The sequence below is a fragment of the Squalius cephalus genome, assembly GCF_949319135.1.
Source record: "Squalius cephalus genome assembly, chromosome: 3".
Lineage (NCBI taxonomy): Eukaryota > Metazoa > Chordata > Actinopteri > Cypriniformes > Leuciscidae > Squalius > Squalius cephalus.
The window spans coordinates 28396565-28422797 of NC_137124.1; the positions used below are offsets into that span (position 1 = coordinate 28396565).

Here is a 26233-nt window from a genome sequence, read left to right on the forward strand (position 1 = left end):
CGTGAATATGCCTACATGACAATTTGCAGCTTTCATGCAAAGGCCCCAATACCGCTTCATTCACATAAAGAAGTTATTGCAATATAAATAAGCAATTTAAACACTTTAGAAATCTACTCTCACATAAAAAGCAACACCGGTCATTGGATAAAGTTTTTTTTTCCCCCTTAATATAATCTATATAAATACATAACAAATATGAAGTCAACATTAAAACAGTATTTTAACATCTGTCATACAGTAAACAGCTGGTTTGCTTTTTTTTAATCGATAGTCGTGTGTTTTTATATAGGTTTATATTTATATAGCCTATTTGTTTATATTTCTGTGATGTGTTGTGGCGCTTATCCTGGCTTTTGTCAAGAGTGCGCATAAGCGAAATCATTGTCAGTGCTACACGTTTATAGGCAGCATTATGATGATTAAAACATACTTTGCTACAAAAGATGATTATATTGCTCTTTTATAAAAACTATGCGATTTAAGACGCTGCGGTACATTTGTTTATTTATTTAGCGCACTAGTTGAAATGTTTTGACCAGGCTATGTTATTTCGTAGCTAGCCTATAGGCTTACCGGGTAACCTACAATGTAATACACTGTTAAAGTAGTTCTCGCGTGTTTTTGCGATTTGTTTCCCCCCACACCCTCAATTTACTCTTTAAATGAACCAGGCTAAAACGGTGAACTTATTTACAAGAAGAACAGTTTTTTTTTTTTCTTCTTTTTTTGAAAATTCCTGCTGAGATTGCGACGATTGCTGCGTCCATTTTGTATCAAACATCAAACCAAATGATACGACAAACGTGGAAATAAAACAACTCTAATGCATTTGATATCACAGTTGCCTGGATGCAGAAGAAAAGACTCTTTGGACTTAAGCAAGGTTTTCGCATTTTCCCCACATAACTATTAAATGTATAAACGAGCGTTGCGCTAATAGTGGAAAACGCTTGGTTCTGGTGACAGCATGACAAAGAGCGATAGAAACACTTGTTTCTCAAGAGAGCCACTCTGCCCAAGTGCAAAAAACGGCTCCTAGCCTATTTTTGAAATAATTTGACCATTATTTCATAAGAGAATTGTATTCAATAAATGTATTTTGCCATAATTCGATATAGCCTCTATTTAACGTCATTAATGCTGGTATATTTATTAACTGGCCCTTTTATTCTTTTGAATTATTGCATTGTAAATATAACCTTGCGCACCCCGCACCCCTCCCCCCTCCCATTCCACCCCACCCATCATCTCCACCCCTCCCCGCTTTCTCTGTCTCAGTCACTGTCTGATTTGTCTTCCTTTGACGTGGTGCTGTGGTTGTACAGTCCCTGCGCCATCAGGTGTATTGCCAGACCGTTCTTGGGGCCGCTGGCTTTTTTTATTTTGGCCCGCTTATTCTGAAACCAGATTTTAATCTGAGATTCATTGAGGCCCAGTTCCTGCGCCAGACCCTGCCGTCGCTGCTCGGTCAGGTAGCGGTTGTTCTGGAACTCGGCCTTGAGTCTCTGGAGCTGCTCCGCCGTGAAGGCCGTGCGTGGTCGCTTGTCCTCCTTACTTGCGCTTTTCTTCTTTGGTTTACGAGATCTGGGACCTGCGTATGGGGATGAAATAACATACAGTTTTTAGAGCGAAGCACAAATTGCATAACAGGACCAATATATGCTAATCTGTTTTATGTTTATGCAGGGTCTGGAGAGAGGGGGCTGTAAACATGTTCAACGAAGAGTTGTAATTTATGAGTCTGTTTTACGTAGGCTTTATTTATTTATTTATTTTGCGTCACATTAGGGTGTGAGCAGTATGGATCTCTCTCTCCCTCTCCCCCTCTCTCTCTCTCGCTCTCGCTCTCCCTCTTTCTCTGAGTGGAGGCCATTAATAGGTAATGCGGGAAACCTCAGAGATGAAGCAGAATTTTGATGAGGGATTCGCGCCTTGCTCCACATGGACATTTCTTAGTTTAAAAAAAAAGCCTTTTAGACATCGAAATGGAATGAGTGGTCATATAGCGATCATACGTAAAAATTAACCCATTCGACATCATAACTGGTTATGACTGGTGTAAGTCTAGATCACTCTAAGAAAATAAACACAACAAAATTAGCTTAACGCTCCGACTACGATTGGATAATAATTTCATGAATATTTTAATGAAAAAAAAAAAAAAGTTGCGCGAGGAGAAGCTGACGTAGCCAACAATTTAAACGCGAAAATAAAAATGAAAGACTGGCGCGACAAGGTAGCATATTATTCAACAGCAGTAAACAGTCCAGTTGCTTTCCTTGAACGAAAATAAAAGGATAGACCTATACAAATGGTAGACTTGTATGAAACGCACTCTCGTAAATATGTCTCAATCAGCACTCCAATCTTTCATTTAAGATGTAACTGAGATATAAATTTAATATTTCCAACAACAATAACAAAATCGACGGACTAGGCTAAATGACCAACTCCGAGTTTGCGCTACGATGAATTAGCATTCAGTAGCTATAATGGTTTCTACTGTTTTGAAATAGTAGCAATACAGTTTTAGTTAAATATTCAAGTTACGAAATACTTTACTGCGCACAAACACTCACGAGCAACTGCTAAGGCCTGCTCCATTGTCAAAAATATGCTAATGAAATATCAACAAAGACGGAAGGCGTACAGGGCAAAACCTTTGACAAAACCAAAAACCTGTATGTGTATGCACAGCCATTCAGCGTTAAAAATGCATTTCTGTAATATTTTATTTACTTTAGTCTACTTATATTTAATTAAAAGTAAATCAACCTTGACACATTCTATTTCTCATCTCTTCCTTAAAACGATACCAAAATATTATATCCTACACCATTATCAATCCCAAAGTATGGAATTAAAATGAAAGACAATTACAATAGCCTATATTAATAATAGCCTAACTCTAAAATAAGTATAATCGAATTTGCGAAAATTTAGTTAACTTATTTTATAGCCTACTTTTCTGAACGTTTATATTGACGATCTTAAGCCTGTTTTCATGTTTTTGGACCTTTGTCGTTTTACTTGAGCAATAGATGATATAAACCCCATCGTAATGTTTCAGTATAGCCTATAAATGTTCAGAAATATTAAAGATATGAGATTTTATTTATTACGATATGTTTAGTGAATTGTTTATATTTTCACAAATGTGGCGGTTTGTATTTCAGCTTTTTGGGTTTGTTTTAGAATTGAAATGGCCCTCTAAAATTGGGATACGTGTTAGTATAGATTAGAAAACAGTATAGATAAGAACTTGTAGAACTTTGGATGCATTTAACAGATTTCCCGACACATGCTAGCCTATATAAGAAAATATAGGGAAACGTACCTGACGATGGCCTGTCCGAGTAGCGTGTGCAGTAAACCCAAGCGGGCCACAGCATAGACTGACTAGGGTGTCCGTTTGAATTGCTCTGTGAACTATCCGATTCTGAGCCCAGGCACTGATCCACATTCTCCCCGCGGGGCTTCAGGGGCTCTTCGCTCTCTACCTCAGCCTTCTTTCCTCCGCTGCTCGTATGCGTTGTGGAAGTTCCCTCTGCTGGAACAGTACTACCCACCTGTCCCGTGCTAGGACCCGTAGGGTTGTGATTCTCTCGAGCGCCGTGATTGCCCTCATCGCGCGTTATGTTCGCTTCTTTCTTACGGCCAAAGTCCGGCCGCAGGATGTTGTCGATGAAGAAGTTTGTGATTCTGTGCGGGAGCTGCTGGTTCCCTGGAGCTTGCAGAAGAGGTCGTATGGCACTGTTGGACTCGTCCGCTGCTCCTCGCTGTTCCGCGTCTCTTGCGCTCTGCTCATTCTCATCCATGCTGAGACACACTTTCCACGTTCCGTCCTTAACCCTTTATCGCTCTCCCGCACTCAGGCAGTCGCACCCCACTCCGCGGGCGACTCCGTCCACTTTGTTCACTTCAGCAAAATTTCAAAACTGAGCAAGAAAGTCTGTCAGTGTGTTTTAGCGACAATAAAAAGCCTTTGCGCACCGTGGTCACAAAGGAAAAACATAGTTACGCCTTCCAGTCACGGAATGTTCTCTGTTTAAGGTTGATGAACCGTAACTTTCCAGTTTGGTGCTATTTGTTTTGTGCGCAATGCAACTATCGAGGCTTCGGTGGCTACTCTGAGAAGTGGGGCTCCTAACTGCTCGTGAAATACTTTCACTCTGGATTTTTGTTCTTATTTTTAATACGAGCCCCCAGTGACGTTACACTCCGGTATCCAAGACACGTGCCTTCAACCAATAGAATAGTCTAGAGTTAGTCACATGGCCCTGATTCGCGAGTAACAGACAACACTCATCCTTGCACTTTTAAAGACACAGTGCTTCACCGAAATCCAAATTCAGACCGTGCCAAAAACGCAGCCTGCATACTGAACACGGACTTCACATTTTTTCCCCTCTTAATCATAGAGGTGTACTTGTAGCGTTATTATTTCTGCTGTACATGTTCTTATGCATGTACCTAGCCTATCATTATCCAGATTTGGTCTTCAGCTCTCAATCCGAACGCACTCACAAAACCGCAGATTTTAAAATCCAATTTTTTTTAGAGAAACATTTTTTTGTAGGCTACTGTTGAGTAGCCTACTGCTAAGTTTTTCAGCAGGGGAAGTATTTTATTGTATCGTTGTATCGCAGTTTTGACTAACTGTAAAAATTGGTAATGTAGGCCTAACACAGAATGCGTCAAACCAATAGGCCTACTGGAGAAATCGTTTTCGCAATGGAGTTTGCTGTTTCACATTACAGTTTTCTTCATGTTTGATGCAAACATTTTACTTATATGAAAAGCAGTACGAAAAATTCCAGGTTCTCAATATTTAGAATGTTAATAAAGATTTTCGCAATATTGCAATATACAGAAAGAATAAACGAAAACGGATACACGCAGCCAGAGCTCTTCATCTGTCGATACGACTAGTGTAGTCCATATTTTTAGTGTAATTAATTATTTCATGCTCATTTCTTTGGACAGATGCCTTTGGCTCTTTAAACTTAACTGCTTATATTTCAAAGAATGTCAGCGTAGTCACGTCAAAAATGAAATTGTAGAACAACTTTCACTCGTTCATAAGCCTTAACCCTATAGGCACCGTGGCAACGCTGGAACCTTGTATAGCAGATACGGTTCCTGTCCCGCGCTCTCCAGGTACCACAGCAAATCCATGCATCGCTCACATCTGTGTGATACAGATTAATTTGATCACACAACCTCGAGTCGTTATGTTTATAATGAAGGGCGCCTGAGGAGCATTTTTGCCTACGTTGACTGTAACCTACTATGTAGCACATCGAAATCAACAATAACAACGACTTGGTTATATATTTTAGCTCTTAACCATTTGTAAAGACATCACCTTGTTGGAGCTGCCAGTATGGTTAGTCTAGTGAGCGTGCAGTAGCCTATGTCTTTTCTAACTGAAGAGGTTTCTCAAGAGGCCTTCTGTGATTGCATTTCTCATTATGAAGTGTCTCTGGCGAGCCAAGACCATGCAATCCCTTTTCAAATTGGTGCACATTATCTGCCTAACCACGTCTTTTTAATGTCACTAACAAGGCATCTTATTTCCTATTTGCAAGATTGTTTCCTTTAAAACTAAATATTATAGCATATAATATAGTCTTTCATTGTGGTTTCACTGAGTACAATTGTTGGAGGGACTAAACTGTGTGGCAAAATTATTATTTAGTCATGTTTTTATATTGGTTACATTCCTATATTGATGATATTGTTGCTTGATGAAGATCCACTTGAATAGTCCATAGCGGTACAATAGCCACTGGCCTGTTGTACACCTGCTCTTCTCAAGTGTGGAATGGACACGGCTCTAATCTAAGGGTCTTCAATGATGCATTGGTTTTAGGGGCATTCTTCTACAACGAATTTCTTAAGAATTTCTTAATCACCCGCAAGAAATTCACCGTCGACTTCATGCGCGGAATGGGTAAAAGACAATAGAGAAATTGACAGATCGCAAGCGCCGTGGCCTGCCCTCTATCCCTCTCTCTCTCTTTTGCCACAGTCAAGACTGAAACACTCGCCCTGGTTTAGGCGAGAATTGCAGTGTACACTATTTATTTATTTATTTATTTTGCGCATAGAAAAAAATAATTAGCCTATCCGACATGCATATCACAACAGTATAACAGCCAGCGCTAATTAAAACATAACAACAATGCAACCGATCATCATTGTGCTATTAGGGATTATATAAATGAACCATCCATGTGTCCTCCTTTACCCTCTATACTTCTGCTGCTTCATCATCTATACTGTAGGATATGTATCTTGTGATTTCATTGATCCAATATGAGGCGTCCCCTCCCATAGCAACAAAACGCAGGTTAAGCGAGGTAAGCATTACTAGTAGCTATACTTTTACTGTTGTACAGCAAAATAATATATAATAATAAACCTAAAGTGTATCTACTTATGCAAAGGTAAATCCTGAATATTCAACTTTTTATGCTGGATTATAGGCGATATACATCATATGATTTAATATACGATGCCGTTTGTCCCGTCAGTGCTGATCTTTCATATCACGTTAATTTGACACTATATCTGCTATTTTGGGGCCAGTTCATTATATGACAGCCTTAACTGCACTGGCACCACTAGTCAAACCCTGTGCACAGGATTAAGGCCATACGTTGATGTTTTTATTTGCCGTCATCATCCTTTCCGTCTTTTGTGTTGACTGTGTAGCCTTCACTTGCGCTTCCTGTCTATATGTTGTTCTCCAGAATGCATAGTTCCCTGAGGGATATTTCATTATCCTTATTCATCAAAGATTTTGGTGAGCTTTTGCATTTCACCGCGCCATGATGCCCAGACAAAATAGTTTGGTCTGGTTGGCAATTCTACCTCTTCTTGAGCACTTCAAGGAAATTGAATATTCACACAAGAATATATTTCTAAAGAATTTCATTGGATTTGCACCTAAGAAACGTTCAAACAGTGGGACAGCAAGACTTCTTAAATTATCTTAAGGAAAATGTTAAGAGCATAGGGTATTGTCAATTAGGCTGAATCACGTTCAGTCTTTTTAAGAAATTAAATAGGCCTATGTGTTGTTTTTACATTGTTAAAAGTAACCTTTGGTGATATTATAGAGAGAGGCTACAAAGAGTTTAAGTCGTGTTTTCCCAGAAGCATATGTCCGATTTTTTTTATATATATATATATATATATAGATTCCATGTAGACGTACGACAAGATTTCCCTATTAACATAAACAAAATAACGTCCATAGTATAATTAGGCTAAAGTTATCCACATTGGGTTAACAGAACAATTTTCAAAATATTAATAAAAAAAATATGTATTTAGTTATGAAAAATTAATATGCTATTTAGTTGAGGTATTTTCATGTTTGTAAGATGCTTTTTTAATGTAACAAAAAAAAAAAGTGCCGTTTGCTCTCGAAAAGACCGATGATCTCAGTGTTGATAGAGGCCAATATAAAGTCAAAAATATGATGGATGGAGTCAGCGTATAGAGTTTTATTTGAATAGATGTTTTATATAGACTACCAGTATATTTTGGAAATGCCTGGTGTTTGTCCCTCTGCGCGTTGTCTTTGGGCTCTCTTGAGCTTTAACGCACAGTATAGCTTATGCCACTGGTTCAGTCACTACAATAGGTGCTGACGCGCTGACTCGATTTGTGAATGGAGGCGCTGGTGTGTGTGCGTGTGCGAGTCTTGGTGATCCTAGAGCTTGCAGCTTGATATAAAGGATAACACACGCCCCTTAACTCTCTCACTCTCTAACTGTCTTGCTCTCAAAAGACACACAAACACTCATACTAACACGGTCAGTCAAAGCACGCCTGTGATATGAGTCCTGACACCATGCTGGGCAGGATCCAGCCAACCACCAGTCTAGGATCTGCAATGACAAGATGACAGTTGTTTTCGATGTTACACATGCATCTATTTTCTTCCCAAAGATTTATAAAAGGTCTTTACATTTTACGATTCGAATAATGTTTTTAAAAATCTCCATACCTGAGAAATGCGACTTAAGTGATTGCGCCAAAAATTCATTTGGTTGGCTATACCAAGCCTATCCATAATTTGGTCCAATACCAAAGAGTGAAACCAATACTTCTGTGGGTATTGGCTAAAATAAATGCATGACTGATGCTTCTTGTTTTAAATCCAGATTCCTCCATCAAAGCCGGGGAACTGTCGGGGTCCGGATCCTAGCAGATTGGACACTTTGAAAACGCCGGGAGGATAGAGTTGATAGGTTTTAATGCTTTTAATTCTAAAGCGTCTGATCGTCCTGGCGTAAATAAGTCTCCTTTCAGTCGACACAGTCTTGCTGTCCCTGACCCACCGTGCATGTGGCGTCCTCCACAAACCGAATTAAGGCTCTTTAGATGGGATCAAGTTAATTGAATGCTGCTCCCATCTTGAGACCCTTTTTTGGAGAAAATGGCTTCATTGACAGTCAAAGCTTTAGCCTTGTATCTCTCTCCACTCATCCCACCTTGAAGATTTCAGTGAATTGGAGAGACAAAACGGTTTTACGTGCTTGAGTAGACCCTTTTTTTCAACTAACTTTAAAAATCATTAATGATGCTTAAAATATTTTCAGACACATCTAACGTCGGTTGGCTTTTCAAATGCAAGAGAGTGCCACAGGTGCATTTTCACTTTCACAAATACCAAGCGTTTTTCTCCGTGAAAACTCGCATGTAGAGCGCCTCTCAAACATGTGTCAGTCCACATTATATTTAATCAAACGCTTTTTTCCCTTCAAAATAGTTTGCACCCAGAAAGTTTTAAAATGGTCTACACTGTTACGAAAGCCTTGTTGATCGTTCTTATAAATATATTATTTCTGCACGTTTGATCTATAATCATAAGTTGTATTTAGATTATTTGTTTATATATATATATATATATATATATATATATATATATATATATATATATATATATATATATATATATATATATTATGCATTGACAACACTGACATCCGTAAATAAATTATAGCCTATATCCATGCATAAACTATCGTTGTCTTTATTCCGTCTTGTTAATTTCGTGCCATTTAAATGTAATTTTTTTGTACTTTATGGAAGTGTTAATCAAACGTCTGCTATTTATGCTACAGTATTGTTTTATCATTTTACTAAGACGAAGTTAGCATGTTTGTAAATACTGACTTTTCTAGTTTATTACACTAAGTAATCTGAGTTTCATTGAAGTTATTTAGAGGTGATACAAGATAAAATATTTTCGATGTTTATATCAATGATTTTAAAATTGTAGCCTACTTCCTTAAAATTATTATTTAAAAAAAAATGTAATATAAATTTAATTGCACGTCTCATGATAAACATTACTTAATGGTTGATTATAAAAACATTAGTCATTGCTTAATTCTCAATTTCTTTTAAGATAATGTGTCTATAGCCTATGCCAGCCTAACAATGTGAGACAAGAATTCGTTAAAATGTGTGCCATTTAATGTTCTCCTTTTCAATTCATTTGAAAATAACATTTTCTAATACAAACAAATATTATCAGAATAGCCCTATGTCGTTTTAAGAAATTCGTCTCCCATTCATCTGTTTGCTAATGCTTTAGTGTTTGTAAAATAACGGGTAACAATAGGCTAATTATTAGTAGTTTTTTCTTTTTAATAATTTCTCTTAAAATACACGCCATCAAGTTAAAACATAGGCCTATAGGCTTAAAATGTCCCTCAAATTGTGTAGCCAAAGGCTTTGATTGCTCTGCTGATTATTCGCCCGGTCTACTGACAAATAATATCTAAATCACAGTGCTTTGTACATAGGCTAGTTCTTTTGAAAAAAGCAAATAGCCTATGCTAAAGAAATGAAATTCTAATATAGCGAATATTGTTTTGTTTTGTTTTTCGTATGCGCAGTGGATGGTTGCCCCCTTTTTAAATATGAATAAGTGTAAAGGTGTATATGGGCCCTTCACCTGCTGGGAAATCTTTATTGTGACAATTACTAAACACCAATAAACACCACGTGATGGCTATACACGTCAGGGTTAAGGTTTTTTTTAAGAAGAGGAGGGAGCGGGTATACGAACATAACCCATAAAAAAACAATAAGCAAATACTTCAGCGCTTAGTCCGCGTGCTATAAGTTACTTTTTCCGATGTCTGAACACCCTGGGTGGGTCACAGGATGCTATCATGGTTTCTTCGCGGGAGTTTAGATGTTTCGAATTCCACTGGCACCTGTTTCACGCGCTCGTGATTGTTTACGACCCTCGCGACAAGTGTGTCGCGTGACGTGTGCAATAATCACTTGTCTTTAAACACTTTGCCCACTTCCACTTCACTGTGCACTTGTTGCTTTACTCACTTTAGCGCGTCACTCATTTTTTAAAGTAATTATTATGCTAATGCATAACGAGCACGGTGCACCTAGCACAGTCTGTCAACAGTAAGAGGTCATACGTTGGTGAATTAATAACTAACGAAAATAAGTAACTATCAAAGAAAAAGGAGGCATGGATAAAGAAACGCGATATGATAGTCTAACGGGTCAAAATTTTAAATAAGTAAAAAAAATGCCATTTGTATCTAATTTTCATTGTGGACTTGCTTTTTACTGCCTATGAGGACACAAAATGCGCTGGGATATTCTTTGTGTGTGGCATCACTAATATCTTCAGATTCAGCATGTATATATAGAGAAGAGGCTGATTCCATGTGTTGCTGCCCCACCTTTAACCTAACCCCTAAGATATTTATTTTGACCACAGCTGAGAAGAGAGGGCTTCCTGAAACAAGGCCTTTTACCAGTTGCCAATCATGGTAAGGCATAGACCTGATGAGATATGAGGTCAAATGTGTCAGAAAGTTTCTTTGGATCACGTTTAAAGTTTTGAATGCAGAATATAATTTCACCTCTTATATTTTTAATGTAGCTTTGGTCTTTTTTTTTTTTTTGTACCCCAGTGTCTCTTCCAGTGCCCCTCTGAGAAAGCTAGAGTCCTCTTTTGTGCGTCTGTACTCGACCGGAACCTGCTCCGTCCACAGCTGCTCTCCTGCTTTGTGATGAGGAATGTGTCATTTCACCATCTTTCACACACTAATCTATTTATCTTCACTTCCCTGTTTTTGCACTTTCTGTATTCTTCATTCAATTTTAAAATATTCAAGTACATAAGCTGCCTATCCCTCTTTGTGCTTTGAATTCACAAATTTGACAGTGCTTTTCAAAGAAAAATTCAAAGAATAAACCTGTGCACAATGTTTTGAAGAAAAGTCTAATCATTTTAGTCATCATATTTGAATTCGACTTGTAATAAACTAATAATATATTAATGTATTTATTTTCTTTCTTTAATATATTTAAATAATGTATTCATATTCTCTTCATAAATGTGGTGATGTAATTTGGTTACATCATTTTTCATTAATCACAATAGTGGTGTGAACAGTTAATAGCTGACTAAATTCAGAGATGCATATTGAAAGGGGCCCCTGCAAAATATTCTGGTCAAATGCCTAAACATAAAAATTCAAGCATCAAATCACATAATTTATCTAAAAGTAACATGGCAGAATGTCACGAGAAGGTAAATCTCTTTTACATGATTTTTTCATGAAAAATAAAACATTTGAAATAAAAGCAGTATTTTGAAGAAAACCAAATACATTTTATTATTCCAGTCCTAATGTGTAGGAAAATTGCAATACATTAACTTATTTTATATTCCTCCCTCTCTACAGGTTGAGTAACAGCACAGACAGCTGATTTCTGAATATATTTTCTGAATATTATTGGACATGTATAGTCTGGAATCCGTCTGTTTCCTATCAGATTTTTAAAATAACAGTAGATACAGGTGAAGCAATTATAAGAATTACTTTTTTTTTAATCTTTATCATTATCAGTTAGACATATTGTAAAAAAAGAAAAGAAAACACAACCCTTGAATAACAGGGTTATTTGTGGCACAGGCCTACTATTAGAGTGTGTCTTCATGTGCTTGATTAGGTTGTAATAGTGGCAGGCCTAACGGCAGTCAACAGACAGTTAATCCCAGACCGTAAAGCCATGTGTATTTCATTTGCACTGTAAAGGATTTGTGCGGATCAGTCGCTTCATGTGTCACCACCTGATATTTACTTTTCTGACTGCAGCCGTCACAGAACTGTGAAATTCATTCTACTGCACTCAAGAGGGAAGTATGTTTGATTTTCATTTGTACAATGCTTGAAGAATATCAGTTTTAATCTTTATTTTTTGACATTGTTAATATAAAGTGCCTTGGAAATAAATGACTGGCCTAATCGTCATCCCGCACCCCCTTCATACACCTGCAGATCACTTGTAGTATTTTCGATTTAAAAAAAATAATAATAATACAGACCCCTTTGGCATTCGATGTCTGAATCCTAAATGAGATAAATTGTAACAAAATGTTAGGCAAGGTGGTTATGCTGTTATAATGACAGGTGAACCCTTGTTGTTGATTATTGTTACATTCATAAATCCTGTGACCTTGACCCTGCTTACTGAAAAGCACTTTGCCACCACCTTTACTACAAGAGAACTTGTCTTGTGATCGACCATGGAATCCATAAACCAATTAGAACAGGCAGGGCTGAATTAGATTGACTGAGGCGAATGGAAGTCCTGGTCAGTTGTGAGGAGAGAGACATGTTTAAATGCCAGACTGGCATTTGAATGGCATCGCGGGCAATTTGGACTGAAATGGTGTGCTGTTTTTTTGTTTTTTTGTTTTTTGCACCCTCCTGTAATACCGTCGCTGGTCTGTGTCCCATTAGGTCTAATTCTACAATTCATTATCTTGCTACCCTCGAAGATTGAGTGAGACTGCGATGAGACACTGAGCGAGAGATATTGAGTGAGAGAATGGAGAGAGATTGTCATTGCGGCTTAACATGCACAATGTCAATCCTTAGATTCAGTGACAGTGTTGACTGGAGCAGAAATTATTTCACAGCCTGGCAGTCCAATTTAAGATAATTTTGTTAGTTGGAAAATGTGGCGATTCAATTGGTCTGATTTTGTCTAATTGTGCATGTTTCTATATGGCTGCATTGTATCTTTTCAGGTGTAAGACCTCAGTCTTCTTTTTCATTAATTTATTCTATCTTCTCTCTCCCTCTCTTTCTGTTTTTATCCCTCCACTCCCCTTCATCTCTCCTCCACTTCCCTATCCTCTTGTAGTTCAGTCAGAAGCCAAAGAAATGTCAGGGGTGAGTTCAATAAGTCTGGGTAATTGCGATTCTGTCTTCTCGTCCGTTCGACTGAATCATCTTCCATTAGAGGAGTGGTGGGGGGGCCCTTACCCAGGGCCAAAGAGCAATCTAAATCCTCAACGCCTGTTAAAACCTTTGCAAGTCATCTCCATACAAACACTTGGAAAATCCACCAACATGAACAAACATTTCTTTTGTTATTTTGTTGTTCTTTATCTTTTGCTTGTACCGTTAGGACTGTTGGTATAAATAAACTTTTACAAGCAGATTTTAAAAAAATGAGTGACAGTCTTCCAGAGCAAACTGAGGTTAAGTGTCTCAAGTGGCTCAGGGCACAATAATTAATTATTAATGTTATCTTTTTATTGCTTTATAGTTTTAATTGCCCTGCCCATTCATAACCACATCACTTTCACCACCAGCAATACTGTATTGTTGAGTCCAATTCTGGTGCAACTAAACATTTTTTTTAATTCTTTTATTTCTTTATTGTTGCTGGTTTTGTGTTCAATAACCACCAGAAATGATAGAAAAGTATTTTAAATATTGCTAAAAGCTATTTTCTGAAGAAGTATTCTCACATCTTCAGTGGTCCAGAATCACTTTTGAAACATCTGGCTTTTGTATTAGATGTGAGGGGACATCTCATATAACCAATGACATGCCTGTCACTGTTGAAGAAGGACTAGGAGCAGGCAGTCTTCACTCAACCAGGAGGGGTCCCTCTTTAATGAAAAATGTACAATACTGCCATCTGCTGACGTTAACTTGAACCAATTTTATGAAAGTGTTCATTGAGAAGGGTCAAAATAAATGTCAATTTACCCAGTGATGGACTGGCCATCCGTCCAAGATCCTGCTGGATAAAGGATAAAGCGGTTTGGAGAATTGATGGATGGATAATAAATATCAAGTATGTGAAAGACACAATGCAACACTTTTTTCACTTTTATTGGGCAACTTATTTTTTATTGTACCATTTGTTATGTATTATGATTTACATTCATTTTAGCCTTCTGATTGTATTAGATAAGGTCTAACTGTGTTTGAAAAGGTAAAGAAGATTAAATTTATTTTTCTCTTTAATGTGACAATGTTTAAATTAGAACCTTGTCAGATGATGTAGGCCTGTCTTTACTTATAAATATTTGTGTATTATGCTGGTAATTTGTTGAAATAAGATTTTTTTATTTTTTTTAAAGGGGCTATATGTAAGAATTGTCATGTTGGCTATTAATCGCTTTTTATTGCCAATGTGTGAACAGATTGTGAAGAAATTGAAAAAATAAACGAGACCTTCCCCGACTTCCATGGATGTCTTAGCCTGATTTACTGTACTGTAATGTTGATGTTTTATGCAAAGAAGAGGGATTGATTCAAACTATAGTCCCAGTCAGATCTCTCTCTCTCTCTCTCTCTCTCTCTCTCTCTATATATATATATATATATATATATATATATATATATTAGTGCTGTCAATCGTTTTTTGTGTGATTAATCGCAATTAAAAACACTTACGTTTTTTATGTTTTATAATGTAATAATTTTACAGTTAATCTCCAAATTAATGTAGACAACATAAAGACAGTATATTTTAAATGCTTGTTTAATGGCATCTTTGTATGAATGAAGGCCAGTATCACTACTATCCCCCCCCCCCCCCCCCAGTTTTAAACATTAATTATAACCATTCAACACTACAGTGTAATTGAAAGCTATAAAAAAAATTTTATTAGGCTTCAAAAAATATAACAACTTTTATTTTAAGTGAACTTCAAACAATTTTCACATAAACCCATAATAAATGTCATATTTACCTGTCTAACAGTATAGGCTGAAATTGAATAAAGTTCAAACAGTCTGCACTGCATAACTTATAAATTAAATATAGCCAGATCCTTATTAAAGCTACAAAAGTTCTTTTTAGTCAAGAGAAGTGAGTAATTTTCTCTGTTACCTTTGTTCTTTGATTAACTTGACTGACAGACAGAATTAGTGGCTGCTGTCACTTTGAGATCTGATGCTGCTGACAGAGACAAGGATCTCACACTTGTCTCATTCTCTTTCGTTAATTTAAAGGGATAGTTCACCCAAAAATGAAAATTAGCCCATGATTTACTCACCCTCAAGCCATCCTAGGTGTATATGACATTCTTCTTTCAGACGAATACAATCAGAGTTATATAAAAAAGTGTCCTGGCTCTTCCAAGCTTTATAATGGCAGTGAATGGCCATTTTATGTTTTGAAGTCCATCAAAGTGCATCTATCCATGATAAAAGTGCTCCACACGGCTCTGGGGTGGTTAATAAAGGTCTTCTGAAGTGAAGCGATGTGTTTGTGTAAGGAAAATATCCATATTTAAAACTTTATCGACTAAAATAACTAGCTTCCGGCAGACAAAAGACAAACACTTTTGTTCCCAGTCAAGTCCCTGCAACCTGACTGCTGCAGATTAATTTCGGTGTTTAAAAATGTTGACATGGAAGAAACATAAATCAAAGTCTGAGGAAGGGAACAGCTTCAGGTATGGGTTGCCATCTCGTAATTACGGTTACGACATGGTGTGAAGGCAGCATAAGCTTGTTGTTTTGGTTCAGGAGGAACTGTAAAAGGCGGCTGCTCTTTGTTTCCAGCGTTCGGTGACTGTATGTCTAAGGCTGTGTCTGAAATCGCTCCCATAGCCTACCATTAAACAGGGCACTATTTGACGGGACAGCCATTTGTAGTGGTGTCCGAAACCTAGTGGACATTACTGAGTGCACTCATTCAATCCCACATTGCACCGCAATAAGAATTTCTCAATGGCTAGAGAATACCCATAATGCACTGTGATAGTCACGTGTCGAATGAATCCCCGCGTCTGACCAGAAGATGGCGCCAGTAGCTGAATCAGCTATCCACTTTCGAAACCGCTGGTCCAATGTGACTAAAGCGTAATATCATACAGGTATAAATTCCCTTTTAATTATGACCGCCGCCGTGAACTCGACAATCGATTACTATGGACTTTGATCGAAAACAGGATGTAAATACAGGTATGAGCGCTGGCTAAATAAATATAATTTTTATTCATATCTTTCACATCTACTGCAGTCAGATTGACCCGCGTTCACTCCGAAGGAATCACTCACATGACCTGTGCACTTGTAATGACACATCAAGGATGTTAAGAGGCTAAAAGCAGGTTTAAAACTTGCCCCATTGAAGTCAACAGGGTGCAAATTTTAAAAAGAGGATAACACGGTGTAGGCAACACCGATTTTTGTCGTTGTTCTCTGTATTGACAGCACTCCAAATGTACAAAAATGAGCTCAATGTTAAAATTGACCGGAGTTCTCCTTTAACGGACTTGTAGAAGGGCTCTTCGTGAAGGGATTGTTCACTTTCGTTTGGAAGACCCCTACAAATAATGCCCCTTGAATGGTGCCCCAAATCGGGTCCATAACAGTATATTCAGGGGCGGTGCCAGAGTGTTTTTAGCGCAGGTGCTGAGGGGGTGCTAAATCACTGACGGGGGAGCTGTGCAATTATATATAATAATTTATATATATAATTTGCTAATAAATTAGCAAAACTTGGCCACTCAATATTTAATATTCAGTTATTTTAATTATCACACTTAAAGTTTTAATTTTATTAAATTGAACAAGCACAACATTCAGCATTCAATCAAATATTCTTAAAGATTTATTATTATTAATAATGTTATTTCAACAGAATATCTCGTTATTTCAACATAATATGTGTGCGTGCAACAAGCAAGATGTGCATTTGTAAATCCGGTGACAAGTGCATTGATTTTTATTAATGTTTTCTGTGTCAGTGTCGCTGCAAAGATGAAGTTGACGATCGCCATCTCCATAGTGAACACGCCTATAGAGAGAAATGCACAATGGATTACATAATCAGAGAGTAGCCTATTTCTTTTCGTTTTGAATGGTTTCCTTTAAAGACATTTCAGGCTTTCTATAGATAGATTTCTCATGTCTGTGAGGCATATGCTGAGTTTTGGTTAATTTATTATGAGATGCGCTCCAGTTCACATGCAATGCTAGTGACCGTGCCGGCGCCTCCATGTCATGATTATATTGTCTGCTTAAATCCAGGTAATTGGTTGATGAAAAATGTATTAAAATTAAGATACAATTTATACAAAACGAAATTCACTTTAAAGAAAGGCTTTCTACAAAACAAAACTCAATGAAGTGGTCAAAATCATGTCTGACCCACTCCATGTCTCCCGATATATTGCGCATACCATCTTACTCATGCTCTTCACTTTTCATAATCAACATATATATATTATGGGAGTCGTCATCTTCATCTCCACAGCCGATGGAATCCGTAGGACGGGAGCAGAAATCGTGTTAATGAATGAGGAAGCACACTGTATTTCATTGCTTAGCTGCACACTGCATCTGACTCAGAGCTAGGGTGTATGCTTCTCCGACCGGAATACACTAGTTTTAATACTAGTTCTATGGTATACAAACATGCTAGTTGTATCAGTTTTCTTGCCGCTAGTGGGAGCTATTGCTGTAGGGTGTATGCTTCCCCTGCCAAACTACACTAGTTTTAGGAATAGTTCCGCGATTATACAACATGCTTGTTGTATCAGATTTTGCTGCCGCTAGGGGAGTAAGCTTCCCCCAATAGATCCCATACAATTGTTAAATTGGCTAAAGCAACATGCTTGTTGCCATGTGTCCTTGCTTGCTCCAGCTTGGGGTGATGCTTCCCCAATTAGATTGGATCTATAGTGCTCAACATAGTGCCTCTAACATCAGGATGTAACCATTCTATCAGCCTCCGTCGTGGTGGGGGTAGTGTGTAAAAAATATAATAACAAAATGTGTGTATATAATTTTTTGTCATTTTTCTCTTTCTACAGAAGTAAACTACAACCAAGTATAACAAGGTTATGAAGTCATTGACAGGTGACAGTGTACGCAGTACACGTCAACAAATAACTTGTCTGATTGGAATTTATTCAAATCTACATATTTGTGACTAAATATATCCAAGCATCAGCATCACGCATGTTACATTAAACTATCCAGCTAATTCTAATTCAGTGTTGCTAATTCTGTGTGAACCAGAAGTTTCCACCAGGATTACTTCAGTATTGTGTACTCAGTACTTATTTCCAATGAAAAAGATAATTGAAAATTAAATCTCCCTCTCTCATCTCTAGCTCACAGGCGTCACTCAAAGAAACTGGAACTGGACTGTGGATGTACAAGAAGCAAGCAGCTGATTCATTTTGATATCTAATTTTCACTTCTTCATTTCAGGTGGTATGTCATTCATTGCAATATGCATGTTTACTGCTGAACATTTCGGGTATTGACAACATGCTTGTTGTTGCTATGGCTTATGTGGGTATTGGCAACATACTCGTTTAGGCCATCTAGGTAAGGGCAACATACTTGTTGCTTAAGGCTTTTTGGTATTGTTGGTAACAAGCTGTTGCTCAAGCTTTTCAGGTATTGGCAACATGCTTGTTGCCTTGGCTCACTCAGGTAACTACAAAAGCATCCAGATTGCGCTGTCAGTTGGTTTTGGGGGATATTGGCATATGGTTTTGTTTTGGGGGGTTATTTCTGCTCTCCCTGCTCTTATCCATGCTAGGCTGCATGGATGCGCAGGGAGTTCTCGCCCAGAATGGAACCATACCGCCAATCCAAACTGTATGCTAATTGTCAATCATATTTGACGGTAGTAGTCCTGACAGAAATCTAGCGTAGCGTTAGTTCTGGCAGGTCACATTAGTCAAGCTCGAATCAGCTGACCCTCAGTTGATCCACATCTACCTATAGGAATACGACGCCTATCACCGTATACATATATAAGCTCCTTCAGTATTATCAGCAGCTATCGCGTTTCTCAGGAGCGAATTACCCTCCTCCATCCCCAGCTCCTCCTCTCGCCCAGTCAGAATTTGGCATTCTGATTCCCCTTGAATCAGAATAAATTATGAATAATGTTGTAAATCTTGAATTAAATATATTTGCAAACATGTTGGTTTTGTTCTGTTTACCCCAAGGGGGATTATTGCTGCTCTCCCTGCTCTTATCCATGCTAGGCTGCATGGATGCGCAGGGAGTTCTCGCCCAGAACGGAACCATACCGCCAATCCAAACTGTATGCTGATTGTCAATCATATTTGACGGTAGTGGTCCTCCTGACAGAAATAAACTTAATGTGTTTAATTACACGTTAAGCATTTTCCTCCATAGAAAACCATTATAAGAACGCTTAATGTGGCTTAATGCAGATTAGAATGTCCCCTTATTATGTTGAAGTTATTATGTAAGGGATAATGTAGAGCGAGGCGGTTGTTATAGCGAATACAACCTTGACAGGCTGATCGACCATAAATCAGCCTCAATTAGGAAGCTAAACCTTCTTACGTGCGACGTTACCAGGTGCTGTCTTGGTTAATATCGATGGCTCGAGAATCAATTCACTGCATTATGTGAGAAAGCGGTGTTCTTTATAAAAGAAGCACTTCAGAAATTGTTGAAATTTCATTTATTAGGACTCATGGGATAAGCTATTATAAAAAAAAAAAAAAAATTAAAAAAAAAAAATCCAAATATAATATAGCCTAGCCTACATATTTTAAAATCGTATCATATATTGCTGCCATATAACCATTTCAAATTTTTACGTGCTTTCTTCTCTTTCCCATTTTTGTTCGCTGAGGTGGAGCTGCGATGAAATAGCCTATTGTTCTTGTAAATATTTTCCAGCATTTCAGTACAAGTGTACATCTTACATAGGCTACGGTGCTCGGCAGTGATCAAAAAGGATTTAAACAGTGAATTTTGAATCTCTTCTTGTAAACTCAGAGATGTGGATTCAGACGGCTATAAAATTCCCACACGACCTGTTTCTCAAAAAAAAAAAAAAAAAAAACAGTAGGTAATTTGGCCAGGGATTTTTATGCGGATTGGGTGAGAAAAAACACTGACATTATGGATTCGGACGGCAATAAAATCACAGACTTACCCCTGTAAATGTTTAAAATAGCCTACTGGACAAACCCATGAGAAACAATTAGCGTCCGAATAGGACTTAAATGACAGTATGCTTTCAATGCTTTTGCGCTCGTGCGCGGCTGCCTATGACGGCTGCACGCGAAAACCCCACAACACCCACCCCTGTCGGTGATTGGTTGGAACACTATTTATTTTGGTTTTGAGTATTTGGTGAAACCAACTGTTTTTGTGTGCAGATCGCAGAGCCTAGGCTGCCTAGACGCGTTTTTTGGCATGCTTATGGGGCGGGCAGCTAGCGGATCGTTAGGAAAGATTAGATGAATGTGATCATTTATGTTTGGGCCTGAAATCGCTGATACAACCTTAAAAGCGCTCCGCAGCCTAATTGAACACTGTCTGGGTGCATTAAAACTTCAGAATTATATTCGCGTAGACCTGCAACAGTGAAGGTAAAGCTAAGAGTGGTCCAGACCAACCTTCCGAACGTAGGCCTATGACTTACAGAAGGTATACTTAACTAAGAACGTTTCGGGAAACACGTATAACGATAAGGTAGCCTACAGCTTAACACGTACCTAAGGTGTAACTTAAGAACGACGTAGCGTTAAGAAGGTTTCGCGAAACGCAGCCTTGGTTTTTCTTGGGGGTGCACCTACTAGTCCCTTCCTAGCGCTGCCCATGAGTAAATTGCATCTATTACTTTTACTTAAGCGAAGAACGAAAAACAACTTCCCCGTGAGTATCCACCTTATTTTTTTTAGGTAAGAGTGGGCGTAGCCTTTTTAAAATAATTTTAATGTGTCTGGCTTTCTGTGTCATTTACTTCCTGTTATTTTAGCTGTCCAAAACAGCTCGTTATGCTGCTTAATATTGCAAACTGGGATTTCTTACAATATTATAATGTCTTAATTAAACACGCTGTTGTAGCGCAAACATTTTCACAATTTACTGCACTTTGATATATTCTTCTCGTTATTTCCCTATAGTCGCTTATAAATCGAGTCTTGCACATTCACAGAAAACAGCTTACTTCCATGTTCAAAAATAAGGTTGATATCAGGCCATTGAATCACTTTCACTTGTCTTTGCACAAGTGCGAGCACGAGCTATAAGATCCTGTCTGCAGTTCACTTAACGGCCATCAGGAATAACAAGGGTTCCTGAATTACCCTTGAAATTTTCCCCTTTGAAAAAATTACCCTTAAAATTTCCCCCTTTGAAATTTTCAAAAGGATATTTTATGTTTGGGAAGAAAGGGTAGCCGCCTATATGTGTAATGTGTCTAAGACTTAAGGCCCGTTAACATCAAGGCCCGCGTTTCCCGAAACCTTCTAATGCTACGTCGTTCTTGCACCTTAAGCTGTACCTTATCGTTAATACGTGTTTCCCGAAACGTTCTTAATTATACCTTCTGTAAGTCATGCGTTTGGAAGGTTGGTCTGGACCACTCTTAGCTTTACCTTATCACTGTTGCAGGTCTACACGAATATAATTCTTAAGTAATACACCCAGACAGTGTTCAATTAGGCGAATTCAAATGTTTTCATGCAAAGAATAAAATTGTCCTTACACTGATTGTTGTTAGATTTTTAATTATATTATCCAAAGGTATATCAGCTGGCAAACCATTAAAGGTTTGTTCAGTTTGTTCAGAGGCTAATTGTTTCTCATTGGCTCGTACGGTATTTTAAACATTTACAGGGTTAAGTCGGTGATTTAATTCCGTTGGAATCCATAATGTCAGTGTTTTTTTCTCACCCAACCCGCGTAAAAATCCCTAGCCAAATTAATACCTACTGTTTTTTGACAAACAGGTCGTGTGGTAATTTAATTGCTGTCTGAATCCACATCTCTGAGTTTACAAAAAAAGATTCAAAATTCACTGTTTAAATCCTTTCTGATCACTGCCGAGCACCGTAGCTGTAAGATGTACACTTGTATTACTGAAATGCTGGAAAATATTTACTGGAAAGTATTTACAAGAACTTCATCGCAGCTCCACCTCACTGAACAAAAATGGGAAAGAGAAGAAAGCACGTAAAAATTTTAAATGGTTATTATGGCAGCAATATATGATACAATTTTAAAATATGTAGGCTAGGCTATTATAGGCTAGTAGTTTGGATTATTTTTTATAATATCCCATGAGTCCTAATAAATGCAATTTCAACTATTTCTTAAGTGCTTCTTTATTAAAGGGTAACTGATTCCACCCACTGGCAATATTTGAAAAATGCTGGAAAAGTGGGCAGACCCCAGCGGAGATAGAGGGGACGAACCGAGGGCTGGGCTGAGCGACGGGGGGGCGTGCACCTGAGACCCGCAGTGACGGATTAATTGACAGCTGTCAGACTCTAGCCTGGGAAAACCCGGACAACTTCCGCAAATTTAGATTAGTCTGATTAGTTAGATTTAAAGTAGTCTGGCAAGAGCTCAATTAAGCCCATTTCCATGCCGTCGAAATCGTGGCACCAATCAGAAACGTTGAGGCGGGCTTTACACGATGACGATCGCTCTGATTGGTTTTAGGTCTAGCCTATCCAATTGCGCCCAGAGGCATTTGAGCGACGTCCACTCCGTTGGTGAAGCACCAACTTTTAAATGCATTATTATATTCAAATTGCTAACACATGAGGACAGTCTCCATGAATGACCTACTGGCAGATGAACGTGCTACTACATTTCTCTCCGAAACGGTAGGAAATTAAATTCGATTTAATAGAGGATTTTAACTGTGACAAGATGATTGACAGGGCAGTTTACGTGACAGGATGCACGCGACAGATCCGTCCTATAAAGATGATGAGGTAGTATGTCCTAAAGCTTGCCTACTTTTTTGCTACACATTCAAAAGTAAATACATTTTCTTCACAAAAAGAGTACATACTTTTATGGCATAGTGTAACTTAGGCGAATTGGGACACAGCATATATGGCTTTACACAATGCCGATCGCTCTGATTGGTTTTAGGTCTATCCAATTGCGCCCAGAGGCATTTGAGCGACGTCCGTTGGTGACGCCCCTTTGGAAATGAGTTATTAAAGAAGCTTTGCCAGACCATAACTCAGTTACTACTCAGACTCTAAAATGGAGAGTGACTCACAGGGTCACAAGACGACGTAAAGTACATCCCAGATAGCACCGACTATTTGATGTGCATTTTACATCTGGAAGACGTATTTTTAAGAGTGTTTGCTCATCTGCAATACGTCTATAGGACGTTTCCTGTCAGATGTCAAATAGACGTTTAGAAGATGTCTTTAAGATGTAATGATTTAGAATGTATGTTAAACTGACATCTTCTAAACGTCTATTTGACATCTGACAGGAAACGTCCTATAGACGTATTGCAGATGAGCAAACACTCTTAAAAATACGTCTTCAAGATGTAAAATGCATGCATCTGATGAGTTTTATCGAGTTGATGTCAATAGCGCGCGCTGTCTGTAGGCATATTCATATTTTGCCGCTATGTGAAAAAATCCAGCAAAATGCGCCGGCGCGTTTGTCAACCCCAGAGGATTAACTTTAGCCTAACCATAAATTGTGATTAAAATATATATGATCACTCACATCAAGACGCCGCTGCCATGGTGGAGTCAATGCAGCTGCGTCGCTTTTCAGCGCGAGATGTGTGGAGAAGTCCATTTCTACCTCTATGGGCTACTTGCTCAACTACTTCCGCGTTCTACTTATTACATATCGGGAGTTTCCGGTTAGAGCGTTCAGCGCACATACATACATGAGAATGCAGATTATCACTACGTTTTATGGATGCCAATTGATTAAAACAATGAATAATGATCTCTGTATTAATTATCTTGAGGCTGCTGAAATGTTCCTATAAATATATTTTCTTTCCAACTGTTCATTCTGAATAATAAATAGGCTAAATATATTTATCCACTAACCTGCAGCAGTCTTAGGCTATATGTCTTCTCATTAACAGTGTTTTTCTCTTAGCCTACTTATACCTGTTTAGTTTACATAATGAATTTGGCTAATAAAAAGGATTGCTTGTGTGCATTGGTGCTTTATTACAGTCTTTTAAAAATAGTTGAATGAATGAATGCTCGCGAGGTGCCTGTAAGGATGTTAAATAGGCGTTGGAGAAGCAATCCTGCGTAAAATGCAGGTTGCACACTTGAGCTCTAGGCGGGAACTCACGGTCTTCCAGGCCAAGTGCATGCAACCACTGGCGCCTAATTTCCAAGTCTGCTGGAAAGCTATGCAGTCCAGCAGTGCTATTGCAACCAACACTACACCTACGTACCCTCCTGACCACTGTACTAAATAGAGATAAATCTACGCTAACTTCCTAACTGATGCAATACTATGCGTGGTAGCTCGTACCATGGGCGTTGTGAGCTGGAACCTGCTTACATCATGCAGTATCGCAAACATCCAATAGGAAAATTCAACCTGAAGAGGGCAGCACTCAGACGTTTTTACACCATATATTGTAGAATCAAAACACTTTATACCCAAATGTCAAAAAAAGTTACTCGAATCAATGAACAGCACTAATAAAGCCCCATTCTTACAGATCATTAACTAAAAAAAGTTGGTTTAGGGTGTAGTTACCCTTAAAAGAACACCGCTTTCTCACAATGCAGTGAAGCAGACAGCCCCTGCACGAGAGAAGAATTGATATAAACAAATTCAGCACCATCGCCACGGACAGCACCGGGTAACGTCGCACATAAGATATAGCGGTGAAACTGTTTATGACTACCAACTGAATATGACTTTCTAGCCCCTCCCATTCCGAGGGCGTTTTAATTCCTAAAGTGGCCGTATTATTTCAAATCTGCCGGCAGTTGCGAGTAATCTCCCCCTCCATTCGTCATGGTGCCACTGAGTGTAAAAACGCAAAAGGCAAAGCTTGAATTTCCAGGTGTGTCCCTCTTTGGCTAATGTATTTTCAAGATGGAGGCGCAACATGGCTGCCGCCATTCGAGCGAGTCGCTAAATGGCAGATTCTGTGCTTACGAGAATACTTGATTAGTTGGTAGAAGTAATTACACATTAATGAGCACATATCATTTTGAAAGAACAAAGTGTTTTTAGCTAAGAATCAACTTAAAAAATTACAAGCAGCTTCCTAAGGTATGGTTCGGGGAACACGCCTAGAAATTGTATAGCCTACCTTTAGTTAAGTTATACCTTAAGAGTCTTAGTAGCGCATTAAGAGACAACGTTATCGGGAAACGCAGCCAAGGACGATAACGATAAAGATATAATTCTAAAAATCGTTCTCAGTATTAAAAAATAGCAGAGTTCACTCCACAGCTATAATGATAACAGGACAGAGAAACGATATCGTTGGAATCACTTTCAGAACAATTTTATCCTGCTGATGAATGATAAAAACATTGACAGCCAATCATTATCCATCCTTCTGTAATTCGAGCATTTAGAGTGACGCGCTTAGAATAAACAGAACGATCGTCCGTAGTTATCAATATAGTAGCCTAATTGGTGTGAACGGGCCTTTAGCCGATACATAAATCCTTGTTATTGTTGTTTGCCTGTTTTTTTGTTTTGGCATAAGATTAAAAATAAATTATAAAAAGAGTAGCCTATATCTTGATTCTACCGATACGGATCTCTCCCAACAACACAGAAAAACACCAAGGGCAGCTGAATACATCAGAACATATTACAGTTTAGACCAGTTATCTGTTATTTCAATAAAGCAGCATTGCATTCTATGCCTTCAGGATTCATTCTTTAAAAACATTTATTTAACATGCATTTGGGCAGCTGTTGCCGTTGCAAACAGAATATAAATCAAAGGGTGGGTAAAGGATTATTAAGTATGTGCATTCACATACATAGACATGTACAATCAATCATAATTGCTGGTATACATAGATGAGGGGGTAGGGGAGATAAGTTCTCAGATGACTTCCTCTTGGTCCAGACAAAAGGGAAGAGAATGAAGGCAGAGAGATAGTGGAGGGAGAATGATT

General features: G+C 38.2%; 1 protein-coding gene and 1 long non-coding RNA gene across 4 annotated transcripts in view; one reads left to right on the plus strand and one right to left on the minus strand.

Annotated features, from left to right (window-relative positions):
- Positions 1 to 11195, plus strand: part of LOC307156510 — a 34370-nt gene extending 23175 nt beyond the window's left edge. For all 3 annotated transcript variants that reach the window (XR_013820722.1, XR_013820723.1, XR_013820724.1), the window contains exons 4-5: positions 10781 to 10832; positions 10977 to 11195. This is a non-coding gene — a long non-coding RNA (uncharacterized lncRNA). The remainder of the gene's footprint in view (positions 1 to 10780; positions 10833 to 10976) is intronic.
- en2a (engrailed homeobox 2a) lies at positions 1263 to 4553 on the minus strand. The gene is made up of 2 exons (XM_079867312.1): positions 3341 to 4553; positions 1263 to 1594 (listed from the first exon to the last, which is right to left on the minus strand). The coding sequence occupies exons 1-2, from the start codon at positions 3819 to 3821 to the stop codon at positions 1278 to 1280; spliced, it is 798 nt and encodes a 265-aa protein (XP_079723438.1). The 5' UTR covers positions 3822 to 4553; the 3' UTR covers positions 1263 to 1277.
- Positions 11196 to 26233: the final 15038 nt, after the last annotated feature.

Excerpts from the sequence above, each read along its gene's own strand:
- en2a (XM_079867312.1), bottom strand. The coding sequence starts at position 3,821 with ATGGATGAGAATGAGCAGAGCGCAAGAGACGCGGAACAGCGAGGAGCA. Across the intron at positions 1,595-3,340 it reads CTCGGACAGGCCATCGTCAG|GTCCCAGATCTCGTAAACCA; the intron begins GTACGTTTCCCT and ends CCCCATACGCAG.